General features: G+C 36.7%; 4 protein-coding genes across 10 annotated transcripts in view; 1 reads left to right on the plus strand and 3 right to left on the minus strand.

The window, feature by feature from the left end:
* The window catches only part of LOC115998050, a 5,198-nt gene extending 1,552 nt beyond the window's left edge, over window positions 1-3,646 (minus strand). The window contains exons 1-5 of one of the 7 annotated variants that reach the window (XM_031237507.1): window positions 3,580-3,613; window positions 3,457-3,497; window positions 1,654-1,877; window positions 729-1,557; window positions 213-287 (exon numbers count right to left, since the gene is read on the minus strand). In XM_031237507.1, the coding sequence (XP_031093367.1) occupies window positions 213-287; window positions 729-1,557; window positions 1,654-1,700 (951 nt within the window). In that variant the 5' untranslated portion in view covers window positions 1,701-1,877; window positions 3,457-3,497; window positions 3,580-3,613. The other 6 variants (XM_031237504.1, XM_031237505.1, XM_031237508.1 and 3 more) reach the window with 6 other exon arrangements.
* Window positions 3,647-3,914: 268 nt separating this feature from the next.
* Window positions 3,915-4,726, minus strand: LOC116000354 (nuclear transcription factor Y subunit B-1-like). Its single transcript, XM_031240419.1, has one exon. The coding sequence runs from the start codon at window positions 4,724-4,726 to the stop codon at window positions 4,055-4,057; it is 672 nt and encodes a 223-aa protein (XP_031096279.1). The 3' UTR covers window positions 3,915-4,054.
* Window positions 4,727-5,263: 537 nt separating this feature from the next.
* On the minus strand, window positions 5,264-10,432 carry LOC115998549 (probable methyltransferase PMT26). The gene is made up of 10 exons (XM_031238142.1): window positions 10,344-10,432; window positions 10,199-10,259; window positions 8,404-9,643; window positions 8,168-8,317; window positions 7,447-7,717; window positions 7,094-7,204; window positions 6,821-6,995; window positions 6,353-6,625; window positions 5,846-6,040; window positions 5,264-5,765 (listed from the first exon to the last, which is right to left on the minus strand). Exons 3-10 carry the CDS (start codon window positions 9,592-9,594, stop codon window positions 5,537-5,539), a joined length of 2,595 nt encoding a protein of 864 aa, XP_031094002.1. The 5' UTR covers window positions 9,595-9,643; window positions 10,199-10,259; window positions 10,344-10,432; the 3' UTR covers window positions 5,264-5,536.
* A 1,373-nt stretch (window positions 10,433-11,805) lies between these two features.
* Window positions 11,806-18,279, plus strand: LOC115999627 (E3 ubiquitin-protein ligase RGLG3-like). Its single transcript, XM_031239468.1, has 19 exons — window positions 11,806-11,948; window positions 12,376-12,703; window positions 13,423-13,507; window positions 13,592-13,732; window positions 13,832-13,945; window positions 14,684-14,781; window positions 14,915-14,994; window positions 15,102-15,207; window positions 15,409-15,536; window positions 15,619-15,748; window positions 15,833-15,889; window positions 16,054-16,132; window positions 16,331-16,344; window positions 16,711-16,790; window positions 16,898-17,003; window positions 17,205-17,332; window positions 17,415-17,544; window positions 17,629-17,685; window positions 17,850-18,279. The coding sequence occupies exons 2-19, from the start codon at window positions 12,416-12,418 to the stop codon at window positions 17,931-17,933; spliced, it is 1,905 nt and encodes a 634-aa protein (XP_031095328.1). The 5' UTR covers window positions 11,806-11,948; window positions 12,376-12,415; the 3' UTR covers window positions 17,934-18,279.
* Window positions 18,280-18,446: the final 167 nt, after the last annotated feature.

Here is an 18,446-nt window from a genome sequence, read left to right on the forward strand (position 1 = left end):
GGGGGGGGGGGGGGGGGGGGGGGAGTTAGTCCAGCCATTCCATTTACCAAATCTCTTATTAAATTTAAATTAAAGGTGGAATACACATGCACAACACCATGATCTAGCTTTTGTAAATAAAAAAGAAACAAAAAGTAGATTTGAAATAGACAACCATACAAGATAAAAACAAATTGATACAGATGCAAGGCAGCTAAGAACAGGAAACTTACAAAGCGGAAGAAGACTACCACTGTTAAAGCACAAACACCTCCAAGCAGAATATGCAGACCACTTTTTGCAGTTTTCTACAGATAGAAAGAATCATCAGTGCATTTACAAGGAGTTGTCACAACAACTAGTTGCTTCACTTCAGTTTGAAGATGGATCAAGAATTAAGAGGTCCACCATGGATAATGCAGAACCAAGTCTACAAAGATATGCAGATTTAAACTTCAGAAAACACCATGGTAAATTCAGATGTTCGATTACATCCAATAAAGTAACTGGTAACACAGGCAATTGTTCCATCATCATTAGAAGTTTTGAGATGCATCTTCAATTATGAATATGTGCAGAACAGGAAAAATTTTAAAATATATGATAAGAAAACTACATGAAAACAAACCAGTAACCAGAAAAATGATAAAACAAGACTCAAAAATGAAGCCACATAATAATAATAATAATAATAATAAGATTTAAAAATCAATACAGTAACTAGTAAGAGAAAAGCTACTTTTGACTACCTTTCCAACACGAGGAGCAATGAGCCAAGCAAGAGTAACAGTAAGCAGCCCTGTGGCAAGAAGTACCCCAGTACCTTCTAAAGCCCAATTGGTTGCAGTGTTTTCAGCTGGGAAAACTTCCTCTGCAACAATAGAAGGTTGCTCACTAACAACCTGCGAAGGAGCAGTGGTGTTGTTATGGGGATTGAACCACAATGAAATTTCACTCAATCTTTGCCTTTGAATAGTTGCAACAGCATCAGGATCCACACTGGAATATTCTGGCAACTGTGAAGGAATATGTTCTCCATTTGCAGTCCTTTCCCTTAATAAACTATGCTCTTTCAAAGAGCTTATAACTTTCTTGATGTCCAAAATTCTGATGTGTTTTGCTATGCATCCACATATCTCGCAGGTGGTGGATCCATGGTTGACAAACCACTTCAGTGCACATGCATAGTGTACTAGGGCAAGATCATTTTTACAGGCACATCCAAGTTCAATTAATGTGTCCTGGTTATGATCAGAACCCATTTCAATATCAGCATTACAGACAAAAACTTCCCCTCTTGGACTAACAAATTCAACAAGTTTAGATCCTTTCAGATCAGTTGTAGCACAGTAATCACCATCTTTCTCTTCGATGCGATTGGTCCTAACCTCCCAATTTCGAACCTGTGCATCACCTGATGGAGGGATGATACCTAGAAATCCCAGTGAAGTATCTCCTCTTTTGTCAGATTCAGCACATTGGCACACTCGACAAGTTGCCACACTGTCATCATCACTTTGATATGAAAGGGAATCACTTCTCCTTGATTCCTCATCAGTCATAGGTGGAATGCTTTCCCTAATGAAATCAACACTTTGGGATAAATTTCCTCGATCCATCAATATTAGAAGTTGAGCATTAAAAATTTTTATTGGCCATATGATTGATACTTACGGCAGCATTGGAGCAGTTAGGTGTACATTGCTGATTTGAGCAGACATTTTTGTTAGATGATGAAATGATCTTCTAATGGAACAGGTGAATTAAAGGATAAGAGAACACAGGTCCTTCACTTTTAAATAGTCGCATGAAGACCACAAATTCTAAGTGCATCTCTGCTTGAATCTTTTAAGGCTATGCCAAAAGTTTTTTGGACTGTAAAGAGATCCCCCGTTGTACTGATGTGGAAGAAACAGAAGACCTGAAGTCAGAACTTAAGAAATTTGGTAGTAAAAAAAACAGATCTTTAAATCCAGAAAGGATCATATAGAAATCATATAAGCAATTTTTTTTTTTAATAAAAACTAGAAAGTAATCATATAAACTAACAACACAAATCTACAGACTTGAAAACAACAATAACTAGTAACATATGATAAATAAAAAGAAAATGTCTAGCAGGGAAGATAATCACATAACTAGGGATGAAACAGTTGTCATGTGTTAGCCTCCAACTCCAAGTTCCAAGTTTTCTTTTCACGTAGATTATAAAATTATGAACCCTTTGGGCTTTATTTCCAGTTCTGTTACAAAGATAAATGCTACAGCTATGAATCTTCCATTGTATGCCTTTTGAATTTTGCTGTTTCCCTCGTTTAAGTAGAATACTTTGCTATTGCATGCACTACTTCATTTCTGCTGGGTTGAAACTTTTGAGGTGCTTTGCTAATAGAAATAATATATGAAACAATAAATGTCATAACTTACTAACTTAGAGGCAAAGAGAAAAATGATAAGTTGTCACAAATGTTGTAGCACAGCAGAAATCCTTGTGCCCTTTGAGTTCTGATTAGACTTCAATCTTAAGAAGCATTTTCAAAAAAAATCAAATTTCAAATGCTGCAGAATGGTTGTACTGAACTACTGATACATGCATCCCTGCCAACTAAAGGCCAGCAAAAATATATCTCCTTTACCACTTTGCTCTTTTAGAGATTGAAACAGAGTGAGAGAGAGGAATAGATTCAAGGAATTAAGACTCATCTAGCCATATTACAAGCCTGATATTAAGTATACTATCTTAACATTAGAAGATTTCAGTAACGAGACAATGTAGGATAAACATACTTAGGGACCTTCCTACTCTATAATAATGCAATCTTTCAATCTATAATAAGTGTCTATATTTTTAGAGTCATCTTAGGAAACATTCTCTATTCAGCCACACAATCAAATATTTGAATATTTATTGTATTGCGCATTTCATTCCTTGTTTACCTTTACCTCTTTGTACGTGTCCGTCCAAACCATCCGAATCCATATTTTATATTATAACAGCCTCCATATTTGGGGTTTGAATTCCATTCTTTCTTGTTTTAGCAAATATCTATTTCAGTGTTCTCATAATATATCAGCTAGAGGTCTTTAACTTTTGGAATTAACATAGTAACAGTCTTAACAGAGGAACTATTTTCCATCATCTTTTTGGCTAGCTATGCTCCCTCCATCTTCATTTCCAGAACAACTTCCAGTCCTATTAAAGCTCCCACCTAGTTACCTCTTCACCTTCTATTCCCTTTTCTCATCCATTCATTCATTCTATTTCAGCCAAATTGTCATCCAATTTCCAAAAGAAAGTTACTAGCCTAGCCATTTCATTTCATCATCTAATTCTAAATCAAGTTAGACAACTCAGACATGTTTCTTCCTCTTACCTAATCGCTAAATCCCTAGGCCCGCCCTTAATTGCTATCAACAACTTGTAGTGGAGTGATTGGCGAAACGACAGAATAAACTAAAAAAAATGCAGAAACTTACAGCAAGTAAAAGCACATCCATCACCATTTCAATGCCTGGGCCTGGCTATCCATCTCGGCATAAGTTAAGTTTTTACTCAAAAATAAAAAACGGAAATCAGCTGTTAAAAGAAAAAAGACGAACCTCTAGTGGCGTACCGTACTTGTGTGAATCGGGGGAGAGAAGAGAAGAGAATGAGGACAGATACGAAGCCATTAAACACAAGTAAAGGACTCTAATGCTCTAAAGCTACGTGGTTGCCTGCTGGGCCAACCAAAGCCCAACAGTATACACTTGAAAGTTGGGACTATTCGGGAATGGACCCGTGATCCGATCCGATCCGAATATATATGCTACATTTTTAGCATTGTGAAACTTAATTCAATTTAAAAACTAGAAGTTTGAATTTTGATTTGTATTGTATTAATAAGCTTGGCGTAAAATATATTATATGTACGTGTATGGCTACAAGCACAGTATGGTATGGTACATAATCAAAAACTATGCATCATTCTATATTCATCTCATTAAATATGGGGAAAGTTTAAGAAAAAAAAACCAACAAAAAAAGAAGAAGCAAAAGAAAATGTGAAAGGGAGTAGGCCATTTACAACTTTTATTATTGCCAATGACCAACGGAGTCAATGTGTTCTTGTTTAGTGAACTGCGCCTGAATGGCATTCTGATGGGTGGGGAAAGGCAAATTAAGGAAAGGTTGAAGATGATGATCCGATGAGGAAACGTAGGAGGGATGGTGGGAGAGAAGGCCGGCAGGCGAGTTATTAGAAGATGTATATACATTACTGCCGCAGGGGTTATAGACAGCGCCCAGATTTAGCGGATTCTGATGATCAACGACGACGTTCTGTTGTGGTTGCTGTTGTTGTTTCGGGACGTTAAGCTGCTTCTCACCTTCCAGCTCTCTGTACTTGTTGAGGTAGAGTTTGAGGGGATTGACGTAGTCCTCGAAGCCGAGAGTGGTGATGGCCCAGAGGATATCGTCGCCGTTGATAGTCTTCCGCTTCTCGCGCTGGCACTTGTCAGAGGCTTCGCCGGTGACGAAACTGATGAACTCCGACACGCATTCCTGGACGGTCTCCTTAGCGTCTTTGGAGATTTTGCCGTTGGCGGGGACGGCCTTTTTCATGATCCGTCCAACGTTGGCGATGGGGAGAAACCTATCCTGTTCCTTGTTGTTGATGTTGTTGTTGTTTTTGGAACATGTGCTACTTTCGGGACTCGCTCTAAGGCCCACATTTGGGGCGTTTCCATGCCTTTCGTCATCTTCCATGGATGAATCGAAGGAGAGACTAGAGAGTGGTGAGTGAGTGGATGAAGTTAATTTGGTGTTATAATGGGTGAGGGTATATGGCGTTAGGAGCATAAAAGTAGGCATGGAAATGGGAATACCACCAGCTTTCACCAATCCTCTCCGTTTTATACCCCCAGACTCGTTCCCAACCATACTTGTATCAGTATATAAGAACATTTAGATATATACACACCAACTAACATTCAATATTTAATCTCTTTCATTCTAAAAACACTCCTTTTTCTATTATCATTATTATTATAACACTATCTAAAATTTCAAAAAATAGAATTTATAAATTAATTTTAACCGTGCTAAACTATTATTTTATCATCAAGCCAACTTTTTTTTTGTTTACTTTATTTTAAGTAGAGTGATGGACAAAAGTTTTGATTGAATAATTTTGATTTACACTTTGTATTTACACAATCATCCTACTTAGTCAATAAAGTTATAAAATCAATATTAATGTATCAAAACACCTTAATATAAATATGGAGAACGAAGCATGCCATATTCGAGCAATAAGATGTTGGAATGCCAAACCAAACCAAAAATTTCAATGAAAATTTGAAACAACATTTACATCAACCATCATTTTGAGCCTCAAAATTTGTCGACGACAGAATGTCTATAACAACTTGTACTTCCTATAATGTTTACATACACAAAGCACAACCTCCGTAACCAACCTACTAGGGAAAGCGCTAAATAATAAATAGTGACCAGATTTAATTACCAAACACAAATACAATATAATGGATGAAGGCACAGGTAGTAAGTATTGCTTTAGGCAATGGCATAAGTGAGCGTCTCCGCTTCCTTGGGCCGCCACAGTGTCTTCACCACGCAAAGCAATCCTTCATTGTCCTTAGAGTATGTCACACGAATTTCATAATGCATGGACTGGAACATGTTTTCAAGTTCACTTATAGTCTTCACGTTATCACGAACTATGAGTTTCCCGTCTGGCCTCAAAATCCGATCCACTTCAGCGACCAATGCTGGTAAGCTACACCTGCAAGTTTTTAATGCCACAGGACTATTAGGTCACAGCAGACAGAATGCCAAAGATGAAATGTATTATTTGATACACACTTTGTTTTAATATTGGAGAAGAGATGATCGGCATGGAGAAGATCATAAGATCTGGGATAAGTGCTGAATGATTCGCACCAGTCGTGATAAATTCCAAAAAGACCTCTCTCGTATATTATAGGCAGTGTATCAGGAGCATCTATAGAAACAATGTTCATAACCCATACATTCAACTCTCTCAGAGCAGCTGCAAATCTGAGCAAAAATTAAATCAAGATTAAAAAAGCTAATGAAGGGTACGGGCACTAAATATATAGAAGATTATATATACACATGTGCTGTAATAAACAAGACTACAACTCATCAAACCTTAGGACAGCAACTGGTATCTCATAGTTCAAAGAAATAAACCATTGATCTTACTATTTACTATTAAAATCACCCCAATCTTTAACTATACTCTGTCGAATTCAAGAGGGAAGTTTGTCATTCATAGAAATGGCATTGTGATTACCCTTTTCATTATGCTTGCAGAATACTACATAGAATAGGAAATTGTCTGCTTACCCCCCATAGATGGCACGCATGTCCATGGCATTCCGCACAGCCGACCAGTTTATTCCAATTCCATCCAAATATGACTTGGTCACAACTCTTTTCCAATGCTGGTAATCTACAATAAAATCGGATGCTGCAGGTTTCCCATACACACCTGTCTGGGAACTCAGTAACCAATACGGTGGTTTTTTCAACCTATCTGGCCACATTTCGGGCCACCGAGACCCTCGTTCTAATGAAGCAGTGGGAACTTTGTGCATGCAAGCTTGTAAAGGCACATTCCTGAGCAGATGATTTAGAAGATATATAGATGGATAGAGATTATAATGGAATCCAAATCTGACACAAATTAGCAAATGGATTGCAGATTCTAAAATGACAAGATATCAGCATCAGTTATTGATGGCAGAGCTGCCAAGCCAGCAAAAAGATTCAAGGGGAAAAAAAAGTCCCTATCTTCAGTAGAAGAAATAGTACCAGGCTGCATCCGGATCATCAGATTCTTGGCAGAGTGGAGGATCATATCGTGATCTTTGCTCATAGCACTCATTTGAAGTAGGCTTCTGAAATATGGCAACTCCTGCTCGATTTCTTCTATCCTTTTTAGTTGTAAGTAATTCCCAGCACATTGACTTGGTTAATTTCTTCATGGCTGCCAATAATCCCAAAAAATTCAAAACAGTGGATGAATATAGTTATTATCATTTGGATAACAAAGCATACAATCGGTCCACGTTAGGTTTGATCTACCTTCCCAGATCTCAACATCATCCCGACGCTTCTGGTAGACAGGAGTGGCAGACCACACAAAGTAACCACCAGGGCGGAGCAGACGGTTCAGCTCCAATAGAAGTGCCCCGCCTATGTAGCACATATAAAATATCAAGCATTTTCATGGAATTGAAGAAGAGATCTATACAGAAGAATGTGTATTCAATGAATATGAATAAACATTTCAAATTACAGAAATTCATGAAAAGGAGAAAATGGTTTACCTTATACCTAGCACATAACAGACAAGATGAACAAGGTTGACTTTGCATTTATTCTAACATTACCTTCAAAAAATGGACAGCAGGAATATAGAATATAAAATTGAATACCTTCAATATGCCAGGGAACCCTGCACCGAGCACAATGGACTATATCAAAGACCCTACCAGGGAAGGGAAGCCTCTTTGTACCCATGACAGCAGATATAGCAGGAATACCCCTTTCAAGTGCTAACTGAACCTGAGCTTCATGTTCATCATTGGGTGCTAATGACATAGTCAACACATCTCTCTCAAAAAGATAGCCTCCAAAGCTGGCAACCCCACACCCAACATCTAATACAACACGTGTACGTGTTCCCCAAGCAATTTCAGGCAGAGTCTGCAACAGTAATGCAATCATCCAGGTAAGCATCAAAATATTGCAAGATGGTAAGAAGGATATTAAGAATTTAATAACTAATGCTTTCCACCTACAGAAACAAATATTTTCCTAAATCTAAGCTCTGACCTTAAGAGGAAAAAGAAGAAGAAAAGAAAAACTTCATCCAAAGTATAGTTAAGTCAAACCATTAAGAAGGGAAGAGGCAATTGGAATTGCATCCATTAGACTGACATAAGTCTCACAATACTTTGCTTTAACAGCTATGAGAAGATTCTGAATCAATTCAAATGGAGACATTAATAATCCTTAATGAATTTTCACTCATTTTGCCCTCTTCTGTTCAAATGAGAGTTTGATTCAAGTAACCAGCCCCATCAATTCAACCACACTAAGACTTTAACCCAAAATTTGGTTCACATAGGATAATGAATGATTGTAGGTGCTAACCTGTTGTATAAAATCAATATAATGAAGTGCACCATGCTTAAACTGGGTTCCACCACCAGGGAAGGTAAGATATTCACCACTAACTTTAACCCAATTTTGACGTGCTTTAAACCTTGCAAGCTTGGTGTGAGGAACATTATGATACCATATCTACAGGAAGAAAATATTCAAACATCAAGCACATGTAATCAAGACAATGAAAATGAAACTCTATTCTTAGCAAAACAGTGCACTACCTTGTCCCTACTTGTAGGCCACTTAATTGGGGTTTGATATCCTTGAGGAAGCGGAACAAGACAGGTGGGAGGATCATCTGGACAATGCCTCTCCCTGTGTTCATAATGCTTTGTACTTTTAAGGTTCCTAATGGCTTCCAGATTATCGAGGCAGGGGATATAATCTGGGCCAGCAGTGACATTACATAATTTCCAACTGTGCCCACTTTCTTTATCTGATTCAGAAGACTTTTGTGCTTCCTTCACATTTGTTGATTCTGTTGCTTGAGTTGAAAATGCCCCATTTTGTGTGGTAGTTTCATTCAAAAGCTCAGACAGAGACACAAAGGGGAAATTTTCATAAGACGCCCTCTTCTCACTAGAACCTTCTAGATCCTTTTTGTCCCTGACCTTATCTATTTTATTGCCACCTTTGGCTTCACCAGTTGTTTCTTCATGTTCTATTTCAGCATCACCAGGATAAGGTTTATTCATATTTGAGACTTCTTTATTCTCTCCTTGACCAGGCTCATTTTCACTCATCTCTCCTTCCAGATCCATCTTATCCTCTCCTCTCTCCCCTATTTTACCATTTTTGTAATCACCATCTTTTTCTTCAGCAGATGTTTCTTCTTTTTCCCGAACATTTGAGTTATTCACATCTAAGCCTTCTCCACCGGACTTACTTTCATTCTTCTCTCCTGCTTCAGATTCTTTATCCCTTGCCATTAATTCTCCATTTTCATTGCTCTCTTCCTCTTTTTTCTCAGCCCACTCATTGTTTTTATCTACTACAGATTTCTCTTCTATCTCCCCTTCTTGGGTTTGTTCTGTGTGTTTTTGTGTCTCTTGGATACTAGGATTATTTTCCTTTTGAGTTACAACATCCCCTTTAGATGCCTCTTCAGGTAGATCAGTGTGAATATCCTCGAACTGTTTTGATTTCCCCACCTCACTCGAACTATTCTCATGACTAGTCTTGTTCTCATTGCTGCCACTGTTGTACTCATTTTTGCTACTTACTTGTGCCTTTGAGTCACTCTGGATTTCCTGAGAAGGCATGTGCAATTTTTGTATAGGGACAACAGACGACGAAGTTGACATCCACACTCCAACTAAGCACAGGGCTACAAAAATCACTATTGTTACTGTCGAACAATAATTTGAAGATGGTTTCCTAACATCAACCCTGGTGTACTTCCCCATTGCCATTCTCCTTCCAGAAAATGTAATATGCCTTTTCACCAATTTCCGTTTTCACCTAAAAGATATAGAATATATAGACAATTAGATTAATTTTTTCAGCCTCTTTTCATGATCTATGGAGCAGTGGAGCTTATTCATTTAATGTCAAGCACACTATTATTACTATTGGTACTTAATGTTAAGCACGTTATATATTCCTTAAAAGACTATGCAAGCATTTAAAAGCTCTGGCAATTGATAGTTTGATACTCCTCACAACCCATAAGCATGAACGTTATAAACAGCTAAACAGAAAAGCAAACTCCTCTTAGCTTGCAGAAGGATTCAAATTAAAGTAGGAAAAAGTAAAATACCAGTAAAGTTTACAACAATCATCCAGAATTACATTAAATGATCACAAAAACAGAAAAACAGTACACCAATTGTTGACAAAACTGAAATCCCAAAAACAATCCGCTAACAATAGTAGTAATAAAAAAATTAACAATAGCTATGAAAAGTGCATTGTTTAATGCTTGCTGAAAATTTATGGAAACAACAATTATATTACGCGGGTTTTACGGGACGGAAACAAGCTAAAGAGATGGAATTGTATCTAGAAATTAAATACCTGCAATCAAAGCTTGCCTGGAGCGCTTGTCGTGAATCTAAACGAACATAAACACTGATTGCTATATAGATAGATACACTCAGAAATTTACTCCGAACAAAAGAGAAAACAATGGAAATTGAAAGCGAAGTTCGAGGCGCTTTACCTGATTCACGGAGCTGAGGAAGATGAAGAGAAATTATGGCGATAAGAAGGCAAATGCCGTTATCATCACGATCATATTTTGATATATCGTTTGTGCGATTCCGGCTAATATTTGCGCTTGCTCTTTATAGTAGCTAGGAAGCCAGAGTTCAACTAGTACACTGCTACTGCGGTCTCATGCGTAAAGCACATCCTACCGGCAATGACCACCATCATCGCGTGAAATTTACATTGAATTGTATAGGAAAACGACAATGCCATTTCTATTGCGGGAAGATGTTAGTCCGGCGCCGGTTGTCAGAGGATCGCTTTACAGACTGTGGCCAATTGCAGGCATTTCTTCTGTCGTGCATGCATACGGAATACAGTCTTTCAGAGTAACTAACCAACCATGCCAATATTAATTAAGCTTTAATGATAATATTCTATAAATTTATACCTTAGCTTGTATTATAATAATTGGAAAAAGTTATTCCACCAATACAAATTAAAGAAATCTTGGAGTTGTACCAAGTGCAACGAGAACAATTGGTATAAACCTCAAAGCTTTTTGCATTCATTTTGGTACGCATTCTTTAAGTTTAGCCACTACATAATAATCATTTTTTAAAACCTATAATCTACAAATGATTGAAAATAAAAATTTGTTATCGATTCAATTAGAGATATTTTTTATATGACAAAAGAAACTTATAGCCACCTCTAGATGTGTGCTTTCAATTAGAGATAATTTTATCATTTATATTGAACTATTTTTTTGAGTTAAGAGAAATTCACAGGCAATACGAAAAATACGATATCGTAACTGCATTATTATGTAAATAGCCCACAAAATCGTGTGTGGATGACCAACCGAGTAAAACACAAAATTGAATATCAATCCTTTTTCGACTTGATATTTAACTTTTGTTTATCTATAGTAATAATGGCTTATATCAAACACCTTATAATCAAATTATACAACTTGAAAATTTATTAAAAAAAAAAAAGTTTCATGTTTAATTTTTAACATATTTATATCTAACACATAAGTGAAATTTAATAGTGCATATTCTCAAAAGAATAATTACAACTTTCTCTCGTTCTAAAATAAAAATCAAAGCTCCCTCTATGGACTTAACTTACTGATTCAGTAGATAGTATTTAAGAGAAGAGAACAATGCTTGAATTTTGGTAGCAAGTCATTGAGTCACGTAATTTAAGATTCAATCTTTTGAAAAAATAAAATAAAATAAAATAAAAGGTCATATAGAGCATATTACTCGTAACAGATACCTTTACAGCATAATAATCGAAAACCTATTACTACACGCATTTGTATGCAAAACTTAAACGGAACGGCGAGACAGTAGTAGACATCCTAAAAATGGAAAAGCGGTGTAACGGAGCCAACTCACATAAACGTCAGCCAACTACTCAACTCACTTGCAACTTTGCAAGTTGTCAAGCCAAAAAAAAAAAAAAAAAAGGAAAAAATTAATAATAATAAAAGACCATTATGATTTATGACCAAAATGAAATCAGTTTACTTTCTGCCTTTATCTGGAGATCCACTTCAATCTTTCTGCTATCAAAGCTCTACCACTTTCTGCATCAATTCCATCAGGTTAGCTCTCCCATCTCCCTTTCTGACTTTCTTTATACGTATATATATTAGTTTATGTATGTGGATGGATATTTCCACAGAAAGCGAACTCCATAGATGGATAATTGAACAGTAGACTAGTTGTTTGATACTTCTGAGAAAGGTAGAAGAAAAAGGGCTATCCATGGGAGCCCATAGCCAGGATTTGGTGTGGGCAAAAAAAAAAAAAAAGCTTCAATTAGCTTTTGGTGTTCTGCTTATTACATGGAGGCCTCAAATTTTGTTTTATTGATTGTAATTTTTTATATTAATTTTGCTGCAACATACTACTAGCATATGCCATTTGGTGTTCAGTTGTTTTAGGAGGAAGAAGCGTTTCTATGCAGATAGTTAAATCAATCCTTAATTGTTGGGTAGAGTCAAACTGAGTCCACTGTTGTCTATGCAGAAAGTTTTAATTGTTAGAGTGGCTAAGATACACATACATAATGGGAAACAATAAATCAACCTTTGATGACTCCCGCCCAGAATATCCGAGAAACGAAGCGGGTATTGGATACCCATATCAATCTACAACATACACGGGACATTCTGTTGACCCAAACCATCAAGCGGGTATTGGATACCCATATCAATCTACAACATACACAGGACATTCTGTTGACCCAAACCATCAAGCTCAAGGTCCATCATATGCTGGAAGTTCAATTGACACCAATTATCAAAAGAAACAGCAAGCCACCTACATAGCTGATAACTTTAACTCTTTGGACCAGGTTCTCTTCTTAATAGAATGTGATTATCTCCTTCTAAATTTTATAAAGCTATGTCATATCTTCTTCATATTGGAACTCTTCTTCTGTTCCATCTTGAAAGGGGTTTATTTTTTTCTTTATGATTTTGGTTTCACTTCATTAAACATTTAAACTGGTTGAGTAGTCCAAACATTACTGAGGGATTGATCAAAAGTATGGGAAATGCAAAAGAACAGATGGGAAATATGTGTAGAGAAAGACTGGTTGCAGCAAATAAGCTCTATATTAGTGACTTATAATGCTTATTTCTGATTGCAGTGAACATTGGTAGATTCTTGCAATATGTGAACTTGATTTTACCTTAGCTCTTACAATTGCTGAATGCTTTCTGTGCGTTCATGGTGGTTTTCATAATTAAAAGTGGTTGCTCTTGAAAAAGAAAGGGGATTATTTGGGTATACAAAGCCTGAACTCATAAAGCATAAGTGAAATGCCTAATTTGCTACCATGGGTAACCATTCAATTGTATGATCTAAGCAGTTTTAATGATTTCATTGTGATCACCCTGTCTTGGTAAAAGATACATAACATGACTGTGTAGGTTTTCCATCTTTTCTTTTTCTTGGTTTATTCACTTTTTGCTTCTGCATCACTAAGCACGGGGTGGCTCTTTGCCACTCCAGAGCACATTTCATATGCACTTTGAAGCAGATTAATATTTGGGTTACTTAACTGTTCAGGTTATTAATGCATTGAGAGAAGCAGGCCTTGAATCATCAAATTTGATTCTTGGCATTGATTTTACAAAAAGCAATGAGTGGACCGGTAAATTCCTGTGTTCCTCATAATTATTATTTTCTAACATGGTTTACTTATAGAGAAGAATTCTTGACAAGTTAAAGCCTGTAGGCAAATATTCATTCAATCATAAAAGCCTCCATGCAATTGGTAATACACCAAATCCATATGAGCAAGCCATCTCCATTGTTGGGCGAACTTTGTCTCCTTTCGACGAGGACAGTTTGATACCTTGTTTTGGATTTGGTGATGGTTAGTATTCCTTTGCCTATCTTTGCTATCAAAGTTCCTGGTCTGGAACATGTCCCTGTCTCTTGACTTGACCTAGGATTTTGTTTAACACCTTTTCAGCCACTACACATGATCAACATGTGTTTAATTTTTTCCCCGACCATCGACCTTGTAATGGATTCGAGGAAGCTCTTGCACGTTATAGAGAAATTGTTCCTTACATAAAGCTGGCAGGTTTGCAACACTTCTTTTTCACTTGTTGACTTAATGTGGCAAATAGACAGTTATAATTGCATCTCTTAAATCCTAAAAGTATATGAGTGTGTCCCTTGTACATTAAAGGTTGCTGACTGAAACAGTGAACAGTAAATAAATATCACGCTAGCCTTTTCTCTGCATTCTAATTTGTATTATGCTTAGCTGCTACCATGCTGTAGAACCTATCCAAGTTTACATATTTATGCTATTTATAACAACTCATTAGACAGATGCATCATACATGATAGTTTTCTATAAAAGTCCTGATATAAGAAGTTCACTTATATTAAAAATTCTGTTAAAGACTAAAAGGTATTTTCTCTGCCCACCACATTGATGGAGCAAAAGCATGTGAGATAAACTTTAATAAAGGAATTTACTATCTCTCAATGATTATCCATAGGCATACTTAATCCATAGGGAGCCCGTATTGAATGAAAATTGGAAATGGATAGGGATGGATAGCCGGATTGGGGTGTTTAGGAATGATCTATATGTCATCAGAGTATCAGCTCCATTTTTGCAGTTAAATGCTTAAAATATCTCTTTCCGGAGAACCAAATTTTGTAATGCTTTCTTCTAGTTATTTATATCTGTTAGCATGGGGAGCCTCATATAATTGTCCTATCTATTGGTTCTTCGAGTTCAATCCTATTCAAAGTTATAAAATTGACTGATAGTTCTTTGATCCTTGTTCATTTGCTCAACTTGAAGGCCCAACTTCATTTGCCCCTATAATCAATGCTGCTATTGATATAGTTGAAGCACACAACGGGCAGTACCATGTCCTCATCATTATTGCAGATGGACAGGTTTGTTTTCCTTCCTTTTGATATATATATATATATATATATATATATATATATATATATATATATATATATATGCATTCTGAACTTATATGCCCTTGCCCTGTTTTAATTAATTTCTTAATTTTTGGATCAGGTAACCCGGAGCAGTGATACACCACCTGGTAGGCTTAGTCCACAAGAACAGTCTACTGTTGATTCTATAGTTGCTGCAAGGTAAAACCTTTTTTCCTATAATATATATATATATATTTTAAACTTCGGATTTTCTTGTGAAGTTTATTTATGGCATCTATCTGTTTGACTTAATATAATGTATATAGTGAATATCCTCTTTCAATAATTCTGGTTGGTGTGGGAGATGGACCATGGGATGAAATGCGTCAATTTGATGATTACATTCCTCAGCGGCGATTTGATAATTTCCAGGTACCACTTTCTACCAAAGATAAAGATTGTAGAATCTCTTATGGCTCTCTGCTTGTGAAGTTGAAGTAGCCCAAAGCAGTGTTGTTTCTTGCTTTTTTTCTTTTTCCACATCTTTGTGGCCAGAACATTTTGGTTGGGGTAACATGGAACTGCCAACAAAATCTTCTTTCCATGTAATTTCGCGTACGTACTATCTTGCAGTTTGTCAACTTCACATCAATTATGTCTGAGCACACAGATATGGGAAAGAAGGAAGCAGCCTTTGCGCTTGCTGCACTTATGGAAATTCCATTTCAGTACAGACTCACCCAAAGCATTCAATGCACGGAGTAAGACCTTTTCTTTTTCAGGTATCATCTTGCAACAAATACTCGCTCAAAATATTTACTGTTTCAAAACTTACTGTTTTAGAAACAAAAGAGGTCCTCGGACAAGGCCACTTCCTCCTCCGCGTGAAGTAATTGACCATGATAATGCTGTCAAATCATTGCCACATGCAACAAGCTTTGGACCAGCAGACCCCGTTGCTGCAGCAGAACAAGTACGCGTTAATGTTAATCCCACTTTTCAGTTTTGGTTCTATAGATGCAATGTACTTATTTATGTTTTTGTGTCTAAACAAAAGGTTTGCCCCATCTGCTTGACAAATCCCAAGGACATGGCTTTTGGTTGTGGTCATATGGTAAGCAATTTTACTCGTTATACTCAGCTAAGAACTAAAAAAAAAAACTTAAACCAGAAATGAATTGCAGTTGTTATTGGAATATAAAAGAGTGATCCTTACATAACTGCCAAATATCCAGCCCGCTGCCAGTTTAACAGTTAACATTGTTACCTTTGGATCAGACTTGCAGGGAATGCGGTGCCTCTATATCTCTATGTCCCCTGTGCCGGGAGCCCGTTAAAACGCGCATCCGGCTGTATGGTTAAGTTCCAGCTCGGCTGTTCTTGTAATATATTGATGAAATAACTTGTCAAGAGATGTACAGGTCCATGCACTATGAAGCAGCCCAAATGACTACACCTCCAAGAATGAAGCCCACAGTCAATATTATCACAATCAGTAGAAATGTAGAATGATGCTATGATGACTTGCATATATTCATATTTTTGCTTTGTGCAGTTAGGGTGTTTTTGGTTTTTTCATTTGAATTGATGTCTTATGTTAATTTAATATGTAAAGTCAGAATAAAGGTTTCTGTTTGCGACAGTTTTATGTAATAATGAAAGAATCCAATTTCGATTTTCTATCAATTAAGTGAGAATTTTCTGCCAAGACCTTATGGTCTAGTGGCACCCAGTTGCACTCCCGTGGAGGCGAAATTGACTTTTGTGCTTCAGTAAGTAAGAAAGTAGTTATAAAAAGATACTGCATTATAATCGAGTAAAAAAATGAGAATTTTCTTNTATATATATATATATATATATATATATATATATATATGCATTCTGAACTTATATGCCCTTGCCCTGTTTTAATTAATTTCTTAATTTTTGGATCAGGTAACCCGGAGCAGTGATACACCACCTGGTAGGCTTAGTCCACAAGAACAGTCTACTGTTGATTCTATAGTTGCTGCAAGGTAAAACCTTTTTTCCTATAATATATATATATATATTTTAAACTTCGGATTTTCTTGTGAAGTTTATTTATGGCATCTATCTGTTTGACTTAATATAATGTATATAGTGAATATCCTCTTTCAATAATTCTGGTTGGTGTGGGAGATGGACCATGGGATGAAATGCGTCAATTTGATGATTACATTCCTCAGCGGCGATTTGATAATTTCCAGGTACCACTTTCTACCAAAGATAAAGATTGTAGAATCTCTTATGGCTCTCTGCTTGTGAAGTTGAAGTAGCCCAAAGCAGTGTTGTTTCTTGCTTTTTTTCTTTTTCCACATCTTTGTGGCCAGAACATTTTGGTTGGGGTAACATGGAACTGCCAACAAAATCTTCTTTCCATGTAATTTCGCGTACGTACTATCTTGCAGTTTGTCAACTTCACATCAATTATGTCTGAGCACACAGATATGGGAAAGAAGGAAGCAGCCTTTGCGCTTGCTGCACTTATGGAAATTCCATTTCAGTACAGACTCACCCAAAGCATTCAATGCACGGAGTAAGACCTTTTCTTTTTCAGGTATCATCTTGCAACAAATACTCGCTCAAAATATTTACTGTTTCAAAACTTACTGTTTTAGAAACAAAAGAGGTCCTCGGACAAGGCCACTTCCTCCTCCGCGTGAAGTAATTGACCATGATAATGCTGTCAAATCATTGCCACATGCAACAAGCTTTGGACCAGCAGACCCCGTTGCTGCAGCAGAACAAGTACGCGTTAATGTTAATCCCACTTTTCAGTTTTGGTTCTATAGATGCAATGTACTTATTTATGTTTTTGTGTCTAAACAAAAGGTTTGCCCCATCTGCTTGACAAATCCCAAGGACATGGCTTTTGGTTGTGGTCATATGGTAAGCAATTTTACTCGTTATACTCAGCTAAGAACTAAAAAAAAAAACTTAAACCAGAAATGAATTGCAGTTGTTATTGGAATATAAAAGAGTGATCCTTACATAACTGCCAAATATCCAGCCCGCTGCCAGTTTAACAGTTAACATTGTTACCTTTGGATCAGACTTGCAGGGAATGCGGTGCCTCTATATCTCTATGTCCCCTGTGCCGGGAGCCCGTTAAAACGCGCATCCGGCTGTATGGTTAAGTTCCAGCTCGGCTGTTCTTGTAATATATTGATGAAATAACTTGTCAAGAGATGTACAGGTCCATGCACTATGAAGCAGCCCAAATGACTACACCTCCAAGAATGAAGCCCACAGTCAATATTATCACAATCAGTAGAAATGTAGAATGATGCTATGATGACTTGCATATATTCATATTTTTGCTTTGTGCAGTTAGGGTGTTTTTGGTTTTTTCATTTGAATTGATGTCTTATGTTAATTTAATATGTAAAGTCAGAATAAAGGTTTCTGTTTGCGACAGTTTTATGTAATAATGAAAGAATCCAATTTCGATTTTCTATCAATTAAGTGAGAATTTTCTGCCAAGACCTTATGGTCTAGTGGCACCCAGTTGCACTCCCGTGGAGGCGAAATTGACTTTTGTGCTTCAGTAAGTAAGAAAGTAGTTATAAAAAGATACTGCATTATAATCGAGTAAAAAAATGAGAATTTTCTTATTGACTCGTCGTGTAGTATTACTCTCCAACCAGTTC

This window comes from Ipomoea triloba, chromosome 12, assembly GCF_003576645.1.
Source record: "Ipomoea triloba cultivar NCNSP0323 chromosome 12, ASM357664v1".
In the NCBI taxonomy this organism is placed as follows: Eukaryota; Viridiplantae; Streptophyta; class Magnoliopsida; order Solanales; family Convolvulaceae; genus Ipomoea; species Ipomoea triloba.

Bases quoted from the DNA above. Each gene is read 5' to 3' on its own strand.
- LOC116000354 (XM_031240419.1), bottom strand. From the start codon at position 4,726: ATGGAAGATGACGAAAGGCATGGAAACGCCCCAAATGTGGGCCTTAGA.
- LOC115998549 (XM_031238142.1), bottom strand. From the start codon at position 9,594: ATGGCAATGGGGAAGTACACCAGGGTTGATGTTAGGAAACCATCTTCA. The intron at 7,205-7,446 runs GTATTCAATTTT...TGTGCTACATAG, and splicing joins GGTTCCCTGGCATATTGAAG to GCGGGGCACTTCTATTGGAG. The intron at 6,626-6,820 runs GTACTATTTCTT...TCATCTGCTCAG, and splicing joins GATGATCCGGATGCAGCCTG to GAATGTGCCTTTACAAGCTT.
- LOC115999627 (XM_031239468.1), top strand. From the start codon at position 12,416: ATGGGAAACAATAAATCAACCTTTGATGACTCCCGCCCAGAATATCCG. The intron at 13,946-14,683 runs GTTTGCAACACT...CTCAACTTGAAG, and splicing joins TCCTTACATAAAGCTGGCAG to GCCCAACTTCATTTGCCCCT. The intron at 17,333-17,414 runs GTAAGACCTTTT...TTACTGTTTTAG, and splicing joins CAAAGCATTCAATGCACGGA to AAACAAAAGAGGTCCTCGGA.